Raw genomic sequence first — 10,610 nt, forward strand, 5'->3', positions numbered from 1 at the left:
GCTCTCTTTGTCTCTCTTGTTTTATTCAGTCTTGTCTCCTGTTTCCATTTTTTTTTTCTTGCTTTCTCTCACCCGCTTCCTTCATTTTTCTCTCCCCCGCACCGCAGCTGACTTATTGATTTCATTTTCATACTGTTGGCAGTTGTTCCCTCCTTCATAAACCATCAGCGTTGCCTCCTTTCAAGCCGGCATTGATCATTGTACAGCCGATCACAACCAATCTCCACTGAGCATCATTATCTGCTCTCGCTCTTCCTCTTTTGTTGTCTCCTCTGTCTTGTATTCTGTGCTTTGTGGGTTGTATTTTTCAATCTAGCTATTCGGTGCTGTGGAGTTCTGTACATTTAGTTATTTGGGTAGTGAAGTTTTGTCTCCCCCCGCCTTATATTCTTGAATATTATGAGAAACAAAACTAAGCAGCAGGCTTTTCTACCTTCAGAAGTCGGGACTTTAGGACAGGTTGTTTGGCGTAACACGTGTTTCTCTTCCACTAGTACCTGCTTGCCTAAGCTTGACTCAATTTTGGGGGGTTTTCATTACCTGGAACCAGGTACTTTTTTTTAAGTAGGGTTCCAACAAAAGTATGAGAGCATCGGGATTTGGCCAGTCCTCATGTAACTGGTGTTAATGAAAAAGAGTACTGCAATTAAAAGACTTATGTTATGTATTTCAGTCAAAAAGTTCTGCTTTCTGGTTTGCAAATCTCTTCAATAATCACAGTGCAAGTACGTACAACTACTTATACCAGCTGTTTTGTTGCACGTTGAACTTTTTCTAAGAGCTGTAGCACACGTCTTTCTCCTCCTGCACGTCCCCTCTCTCCCTCTGTCTCTGTATTTCCCTTTCTCTGTCTTTTGTCGCGGTGCGAGGAGCGATCGAACATCCCATCAAACCATATCCAGAGCCTCTGCTTCTTCTTTCATCCGGTGGCCCTCAGACACCACAAAGCTTTCAAACAAGGGCAGAGTTGTGGGGGTGGGGGTAGAGTTGAGGGTATTCTCAGCTGCCTCCTGAGGAGCATTTTCACCATCTTTTGTACTCTTTCCTCGCTGTATCCTGACCTTTCTGAACGCCACCACTCCCGTCGGCTCGCGCCACCAGACCCCCTACTCTGTCTCCCTCTTTCTGTTTGCTCCAACAGGGGTCCCGATAATAATTCAGCACGGTGCCGTATTGTGTACTATTGAAAGCCACCTAGGCTGCATAAGCAATTGACACACTTAGTTGTTTTTTTTTTGGTTGTTGTTGTTTTGTTTTGTTTTCTGGGCACACACCAGACCGCCATTCTGGTCGGCATTTTATCGGCCCCTCTTGTGTGTGCTTAGGAAGAGGTTTTGTGGAACCAAGACCACCAGCTGGGATAAGAGAGGACAACAGCGGGGCTTTTAGGTGGGTCTTTCACTGGCTTTTGTCACCCCGAAACAGCCACAACATTATTGGAACAGTCCACTTTCTACCAGCCTCTCCTTTGTGTCCCATTGTGACTCAATCCGTCTGTCTCTCCACTTCTTTTTTTTTTTTTTCCTTTATGATTTGAAGCCTGCCTTTCCTTTGTGATTGCTCTTCATTCACACCCTGTATTTCTAAAAATATCGATTTCCTTCTCTCCGTCTCTTCTCTAGCCCTATTGTAAATAAAAAAATACCAATGTTTTATTACCCGCTTGCAGAGCTGTTGGGTTTTCATGTGAAACCTGTTTTCATGTAAATATACTGCAGGCATTTGACGTTCTTTTGTCCCACAAATCCACAAAAAGCAGCACGTTATATTTATTGTACTAAACAATGACATCTGAACTTCATTTATTGAATTTATAAAAGTCTCATTTCTTTAGATTTTGTGAGGAAAATGGGAAGTAGATGCAGATGTTTACTGAAATGGGCAAATATCTGTAGAAATGCGTTGCATGGGGCAACAACAGAGTTTGTAGTTTTACATGCTTCAACATCACTTTTGGTACGACCCACTGGTTTCTTCATCCCAGCCTGAACTTTCAGGGCAGCTTCCTTGTCATTCCTTTAAGTAGTTCTCAGGAATAGTTCCCCAGCTTCTTGAAGGACGTTTAAAGCTCTTCTTTGGATGTTTCTGCCTTTTGTTCCGTTCTCTGACACGATGTTGTTAGAGTAAGGCCTTCCCCACATAATATCTCTTCCTGCTGATTTTCAGTTCAGTAGTCATATTAGGATAGAAATCTTGGATCAATCAGAATAACTCACAACAACACATTGATTTGCAGTGACCCTCTCTTCTAAAGAGACTTATTTTATTTCCTAACTTAATTTAGTGTCTCCCAACTCATTACAAAACATCCTTCCCTCTCTTGCGGGGCATATAATTACAGATGAGGTTTGTCAACATAAAATTTGAATTCACTTTTTTAGCAGTTGCTTTCTCCTTTTTTCGTCATTTATCAAGAAAACACTGGAATCTTTGTCTTGTTTTTCAGACGGCTTGCTGCTTTCCTCGGCCTTATATCTTTGGAGTCTTTTTTTTTTTCCCACTAAGTGAAAATACTTAGTAGCTCCCCTCCCACTTCTTGTTTTTGATAGAAGTGGAGGCTAAGTGATGATCTAGGTTGCCTAAAATGAACTTTGTTAGTGGAGCCAATCTAGTACGTGTTCTCCTCCACATTCCCCTCCATCTTCATCCCTCTGTCCCTCAGCAGTGGAGTGATCAGGCCTATCAACCGCAGAGCCTCACCTGGGAGCCCCAATTGCCTGCCAGTCATCAGATAAAATGGATTTCCAATTGAGTCAAGGCTCCCAGGCTGGGTGCGGAGTGGGGAACAGCCTGACTCTGCTCTCCTACCTCTCCTGACTTTTTGTTGTTATTTATTTCTATCTCCTACAGTGGTCAGCCCCGGTCTCTCTTCTCCTCTCTTCAGTCCCTTCACTCTGCTTCTTTAATCTTCTAGCCGGAGCCACATGAACTGAAAATAGGCTCACTGTAACAGCCCGTAACCATAACCAAGGCACTAGCTGGTCAAAAGTCTGAAAGAACCTCAGCAAGTCTTCATAGTCGGTGACTACTTTAATTTAGAAGGTGTCTTCAATTAGAGCAGGGGTCTCAAACGTAAATGAGCTGTGAGCCACTGCTGGCACTGTCATCTCATTCAAAGGCCACTTTAGTGTTCAAGTAGGACAAAACAAACAAGAAAACACCCTCAAATATTTCCAAAAATGTTGTTTTGTTTTTATAAATTTCAAATATTGTATAACAAGACAAAACTGCAAACATGAACACAATCTTTGTTTCTTCTCACTCTTAACTAACTGAAGCCTTTCACTGAACTACCACATAAAAACACTGGAACTCTCCTATTGGCCAGACATGTGGCAGCACTTGTTATAAGTTTATTCATATTTAACAGAATAAAAATAAGTTATAAGTGTTTTGTTTACAAATAACTCTCTCACTGAACTAACACAGCCAATCCCTCAACATGTAAGTGCTCTCTGCTCATATTGTTTTCATATTAAATCATTTTTTGCTTTTTAAAATAACTAACATTGTTCTTAACAACAAACAAATCCTCGCTAACAAAAAAAGGTTCAAGGGTCAAATTTCATTAGATTTCTTTACGTCAATATACAGGCCACAAGCAGGGGTGACATGGGCCACAAGTGGCGAGTTTGAGACCCCCTAGATTAGAGGAACAGGTGGGAAATCCATTAGTTACTTTTTGCTCGTTAGTACAGTAGATGTGGAAAAATACAGTTTTCAGAACTGCTCAGAGGGCTAATTAATCTGTTTAATAATTTGTTGTGTGTAAACTTTGTCATACTACACAGGCCACATGCAGCCTGCTTTCAGCTTGAGTGAGCCTGACCGGTGACATCTCCTCTCTGAAGTTTAGCTACATATCTAATCCCCGAGATTCTTAAAGTGAAGAAGGGGGGGTCATTTCAACATCACATCTTAGTTTTTCTGCATTGTGTAAAAATGCTGTAAATGAAAGGAGTTTGTCAGCGTGACTCTTTCTTTCTCTGTAATAATTGTGTCAAATTCTAGAGAAAGTCCCTGTAGTTCCCGGCCCAGACCGTCTCGTAATCATAAAACAACGTTTTTATTAATTCACAGAAAATATTTAACTGTGGAAAACAATAAAAAAAACAATAACGAATGAATGGTAATCAGGAAGAAATGTTTTAACAGTTATGAAACACTGGTAAACGTCCAAATGTTTTCCCCCCTTCACATTTTCCAAAGCTGTCAAGTGAGCTGGATCGAAATCCAGGCGGATTTTGGCTCCCTGCTTTAAACACTCACAAGACTCTGACAACAGAGTCCATCTGCTTTGAGAATTTAAATTGTACAAAAGAAAAATGATCAGGTGAACTTGATCCTGGAATGTAAAAGATCCCATGTCAATGTTTTAAAGCCATAATACAGGTTCATTTGTTAGCTGGTTTGCAAAGGTGCCGTTCAGCATGCTGTACATTTCTAACTAGAGTTCTTGTCTCTCTTATAAGGGTTTTTCATTTTCTTTGTCATTTTCGATGTACAGATTGTAATTGTGTCCTATCATTTTTCTGTTTTGCGTATCCAACTCACTCTTGTTTTCTTTCATGGTCAAGACTCTTTTCATGTCTGTTACTTTTCAGCGAGCGAGCCAGTATTAGATTTCTTCTTCACTAAGGTAAACAACAGGAGAGGAGATACGCCTTCATGGCTTACATTATTATAAATGAACACAAACTACTCGTGTGAGCAAAAGTGTATAGAGGAGAATGAAGAGACACTGGAAGGACAAAAAAAAAAAAATCAGTGAAATAGAAGAGTCGAGGAAAGTGACAGAAGAATTGAAAGGGAATGGGAGATGAGGAGACTAAACCAGAGGCATCAGATGAGAGGACAAAAGAGGGGAGTCATATTGATCACACTGCTCTGTAAGTCTCTCTGTGGTTATAATGGTTTGAGTTTCACAGCTGGAGTCAACTCTGCAGTGCTTAGAACAGATACCACGTGCTCTCAGCACACACATGCACATATAGCACATCCATATACGCAGTGTGTCTAGCAGGCGGCTTCAGGTCAATGCGCCCCCAGCTCTCAGTCAATTGAGCTCGTTGCATCGTTCCACTTGGGCTAACCCTCCTCCCTGCTGCTGTCTAGTCTTTGAGGCCAAGTGGGGCAGAGTTGGATCAATTTTTTTTTTGACTTGGAATCCAAAGCAAATTTGCAAGAGATCCATTTTACGATAAAGAACCTTGGGTTAAAAACTGATTTTTTTTCTTATAGATGATTTCTGATCATAGAACTAAGCTTAATGGGCAGTTTGAGTTGAAATATATGAGAGGATCAGGACAAGTTATTGCTGTTCATTTTTAGGGGAACATCCATGTAGCGAGAGACATGTAAAGTCTGTTTGGGGCCTTTAGCTAAAAAATAAATAAATAAACAAAGGTAAACACCTGTTTCTGTTTCCAACACAACATTCTGTCACAGTTTGTATTGTCTGTACATGTAGCGTTGCGTAGTTGTTGCCATTTTTGTGTGACCTCAATAAATCCAGGGGAGTACTAATCATGCCCTGTCCACAGAATTTACATGAAAAAACGAAAATTTCAGTCAGCTACAAAAGTGCTCTTTGCAAACGCTCGACAAAATTTCACACGAGCTTGTGCTGCTGTCTTATGAATGCGTTACATGTGCTTCCTTGTACTTGATTGCTTCACATTTGCACTTGAAAAATAATCATAGTATATCTGATCCTCCATTTACAGCGAGTGTTGAACTTTCCTGTGGAAATGAGCTTATATAATAGCTAGGAGTCATCTCATTAGGTAATGTCTCTGTTTTCAAAGGAAAAGTTCTGAAAGACCTTCACATATGAGACCAATTATCTGTCCATTAGTTTTATACAATATAGCTGTATATATTCTTTAAAATGTATTACCTTAGCATTTCAAAAAGCTCCCTTCCAAAAGGTTGTAGAAACAGCTCTGTATGATGTCAGGGCTCAAGTCAAATTAGCGTGAGATTAGTTTAGTTTGTTGGTATCGCTCTTAGAATCACTGCGCCAGCAATTCAAGGTGTTAATTGATCGTTGCCATTTCACGTGAGGGCTCACAATCTGAGCGAACCCCTCTCATGGTACATAAGACAAGGTCGCTGGAATGATGGTGTCAGACGCGTCTTCTTTCCAGGACAATTTGTTGCTAGGGTTTCAAGGACCGCATTGATCTTAGGTTGAAGGATGAAGGTTGCACTCCGTGGATCAATTGCATGCAGCTGTTTTTAAATAGCAGGAAGGTACGCCTGATAGGCTGCGCATGCTGGAGCTTGGAGGTCATTTTGTTTGAAAGCTGCAACAACTGCAGCAGAAAAATGCTCGTACGACAGAGACTTTTTCTTGAAGTTTTTTTTTTTTTTTCACAATTGTGAATCTAGTGACCAAAACTTTTTTTTTTTTTTTTTTTTTTTTTTTTTCCTTCATATTGATTTAGATGGACAAATGTTTGAAGGCCAGGACACTGACACCGTCATCCCTGTTTGGTTTTGTGCTGCTCATACAAATACTAAATACACAGTGTACTGATCAGCCACAACATTTAAACCACCTGCCTGAAATCGTCCCTTTAATGCCACACAAAGACTCCATCAGGGCATAGACCCAGCAGCTCTTGGGAGATTCTGTAGTATCTGGCATTGGGACATTGGCAACGCATCCTTTGGGCCCGGTGGGATACTTAATCGAATTCAGATCTGTGGTGGTTGGAGGCTGGGTCAGTGCCCAGGGCTCTTTGTAAAGCATTACCTGAGCAATTTGATAGGTGGAGTTTTTCTCCATGGGGCTGGATGTGTGTCCACAGTGTGTACAGTGTGTGTGTTCTTGGCCTACAACAACATTTAGTTGCAGTTTGTAAGTCTCAAAGTAGCATTCAAGGTGGTCAGTGATAGTCACTCCACTCGTCAGTTGTTTAAATGTTGTAGCGTCAATTTTTAAAAAAAAAAAAATCTGACAAAATGATGACAGAATTTCTCATAAACCTCTTGAAGTTTCTTTTTATTTTTTGGGTTTGCTTATTTCCATTACCAGAGTAATCCCTAGTCTTACCCGCCTGACCTTTCTGCTGTGGTCAGTTAAAGGTGGCAGAGAATAAACAAAACGGGGACAACCCTTCCACCTAAGAACTCCTTCAAAGGTCAGCAGGCGTGGCTGCTGTGCAGATGGACTAATTCTCTGTTCTTTCTTCTCTCTCAGAACCTGCTGGTCAACCACGGATGAAGAGTGGGAGGAAAAGGGTAAAACCGTTACATGACGACAAGCTTTTACTTAAGCACTAATGGCAGCACTGTGGTCGCATCCTTGTTTTGCTTTATGAAAGAGATAGTTTGCAGTTAGCATGCCTTTTTTTTGTGCTATTTATCTGTGGTGTGATCCGTTACACTATTATTCTGCACTGCTACATACTACAGAGAAGTAAACAAGAAATGAGTGTGTATATTAGGCTCACGGGTTGAGGCGGTGCACTTTCAATTCAGTCATTTATGAGCGCTGTGATAAAGTATCTGCACTCTTCATGATTCCCCCTTCTTTTTTTTGTTGGTGCATTTCTCACATATGTTTTAGATCATCAGGCATAGATGACTGTTTACTCTTAATAAATGACATCATTTAAACTCTCTGACTAATATCAAAATTTGCCTGATGATGTGAAGCATGTAACTGTGCTACAAAATAAGAAATCAAGAAGGGGGCAGATGATTTTTGACAGCACTTGAATGAGATCAGTGGAAAATGTTTCTTAAAATCTGACTTGTAAAGATGCATTCAGGGGCACTCCTCCATCAGCTGAATGTGGAGATCAGGTTACGTCCAAACCCGTGCTAAATTTTGAAGGGTTAAAAAGACTGGAAGTCATATAAGAAGTGAGCTGAATCAGGTGCACAGGGACCGTCCTTGTTTTGATCTCAGATTGAAAGAAGAACTGACTCACTTGTTTTTCTTTTGAGCTTTATAGATTTGTATTTTTTTAATGACACAGGAATATGCTCAGGTAATCCTGGCCATGACTTTAATTCATCAGACCCGTGATGTATTATATGAGTTTATTAAACCATTCATATCCTCTCACGGTTTTGTGTCTTTAGTTGTGTGTTTGTGTGCCTAATTCTGCCTTGCTTCCACTTTTAATAGCTGAGTGAATTTAATTTCACTGCAGTGGTTTATTCATTTCTCTAAAGAAATGCAAAAAAAGGAACCTTGGGATATTCTATATAGATGAAGCACCATCCATGATAATCTATTAAAACCTTTCTAAGTCGTTTTGAAGGTACGGTTCAACTCAGGCTCAGTTTGAAAATGAAATGCTGCCATTGAGCAAACCGTTCTGTGACTTTTAGTGACTTTTTTTTCTAATAAATCTGTTTGAAATCAGTTTAAGAGACTGTGAGCTGAAAAATAAAACCCATTAACCCCCATTACGGGTTAAAAAATAATGTCAAAAGCAGGTTTCCTCTCAAACATAACTCAAAACAGTGGAGATGAAGAGAGTCATGTTAATATTTATTGTCAAAGATCAGTGAGAAATATTGGCAAAAGTAGATCAATGTGCTTTGTTTTAAATTAAGAGTCTACCAGCTAATTTGTCTTTCTTTTTTCAAATTGTGATTTTTAAGGCCTCTCAAGCCTAGAGACCAGTTGGCAATCCCCCACCAATGTCTGGTCTCGAGTGGTCGCTGGGTTCTCACAGAACGGATGTAGCACCAAAACCCTCACACAGTTTGTGTGAAACATGCTAACTTGTCGCTGACCAGTCTCCAGGCCTGCATGAATGCGCTTATAGCAGTTGATTTTACAGCAACAGCTAGCAACCTCCAGAAACTTTTTGCCAGTGAATACAAATTCTTCCCTACCAGTAAGTGGTTGCCAACGATTCTCTAGGCCTGTGTAAGAGGAGCCTAAAGGCTTTTTAATCTGTGCTGTTTTTACGTGCCAAATGCCAATCAGCTGGCATGCAAACAGAGGTTTCTAAAGAAGATACAGAAACAAGTGGATACTTCCAAACGTTTTCACCCAAGTCACGTAAGAAATAAGAAACCGCTGTGAAGATTTTTTTCCTGCTGCTACATGAATGGAATAGAAATATTGTAATTCCTGGTTTCATTGTTGTTGGTGGGGCCAGCCTCTCTCGCATTATACAGACTTCACATACTTGCAGAGTTACTGTTTTATTTTTTTATCTCATTGATATTACCCCACTGTGTCCTCTTACCTGTCTTAAAGTAGAATCAGATCCACACATAAAATGATTATGCTAGCTTTTACTGTTAAGGGCAATGCATTTTTAATTTGTACTGACTCGGTCAGCAGTGCACAGTTCCTCTATGTAGCAGCTCGTGCTCGTTTTTTGACAGAAAGCCAGTTTTATATATTTCAGGCAGTAAAGCAAAAAGGAGCTGCCATAGAGAGCACACTGCACCTGCTCATTAAGGGAGCTGACTTGTACTGTAAAGCTACTGATGTGTGCAGTATGAAATCAGATCACACAACAAAAGCTGATTATTGAGTGACTCTTTGATTTAAACTGAATGAATTTATTTTTGCCATACAGACACACCACTTACTCTTCTGCTGTGACGGGGCACGCTCAGTATTATCTGTACTACCTGTGCTATCAAACCCCACTTTGTGTTATTGCTGACTGAGCTGCAAAATAACAAATAGAAGCTTTCAAATGTCCCTAAAATGCTCTGCATTACTTTGCTTGAGCCCAGAGAAGATTTTCAGACTGTGTGACCTCCAGTACCACGTCCTGACTGTGAAGTTGTGAAATAGCAGCGCACAGCCTGCCACTTTTCCAGTCTTCATCCCAGTATAGGGAATGTTTCCTCTCATAAAAGTAGCAGATAAATGTATGTTGTTAAAACTAGAGCCGATATTGGCTATATACAAACTATATCGGCACTGGCTAATATATTGTCTAATATTAAAATTAGTTCATATTAAAACTAAGTAATCACCACCAGAGTGGACTCTACAATTTATCCACTGCAACGTGTTCAGAACGCAACAAACCAGCTGATCCGAGCAGAAAATCTAAACAACTAATCTGGTAAAGTTCATTTTTCAACTGCATTCTTATATTATCTTAGAAAGCACTTATAAATAATTGCACATAATAAATGTTTAGAAACTCTGCATGTTTCCTGTGTCTGAAAGAAAAAAATATCAGCCAATACGTCAGCCAGTGTTGGTAGTGGTTTGGTTACAGTTGTGTGATTAACATGAGACAACAGATGACAAAAAGAAGACACAATTATGCAGATGTTTGGGCATTTAATAAATAATGAAACCTCCTGCATGTCGTCATGTTTCAGGCTGTTTAGGTAAGGCTTGTAGGCGCACGTCAGGAGCATTTTTAGGAGGGACTGCTTTGCTTTTACTTTTTTCTTTTCTACCAAACGCCCATCCTCCCTGTAGCTGTCAGACTGCTTGACTGCACGATAGCACCTGTAGCACTGTAATCTGAATGCATTGCTCGTCTTTACTGAATCTTTATGAAGGAAAAAAATAAATCTTTTTGATTGCTTGAGGGCTTTATGGAAACCTCACTGTATGTGAAGAGATGCATTTTTGAATAAGTTGAAGCATGATGGGATTT

General features: G+C 40.1%; 1 protein-coding gene across 1 annotated transcript in view; it reads left to right on the forward strand.

The window, feature by feature from the left end:
* The window catches only part of chchd6a (coiled-coil-helix-coiled-coil-helix domain containing 6a), a 74,794-nt gene extending 66,714 nt beyond the window's left edge, over positions 1-8,080 (forward strand). Inside the window, exon 8 of the mRNA XM_080898682.1 lies at positions 7,208-8,080. Within this exon, the coding sequence (XP_080754808.1) occupies positions 7,208-7,231 (24 nt within the window). The 3' untranslated portion in view covers positions 7,232-8,080. The remainder of the gene's footprint in view (positions 1-7,207) is intronic.
* Positions 8,081-10,610: the final 2,530 nt, after the last annotated feature.

This window comes from Rhamphochromis sp. 'chilingali' (assembly GCF_963969265.1).
Source record: "Rhamphochromis sp. 'chilingali' genome assembly, chromosome: 12".
Lineage (NCBI taxonomy): Eukaryota > Metazoa > Chordata > Actinopteri > Cichliformes > Cichlidae > Rhamphochromis > Rhamphochromis sp. 'chilingali'.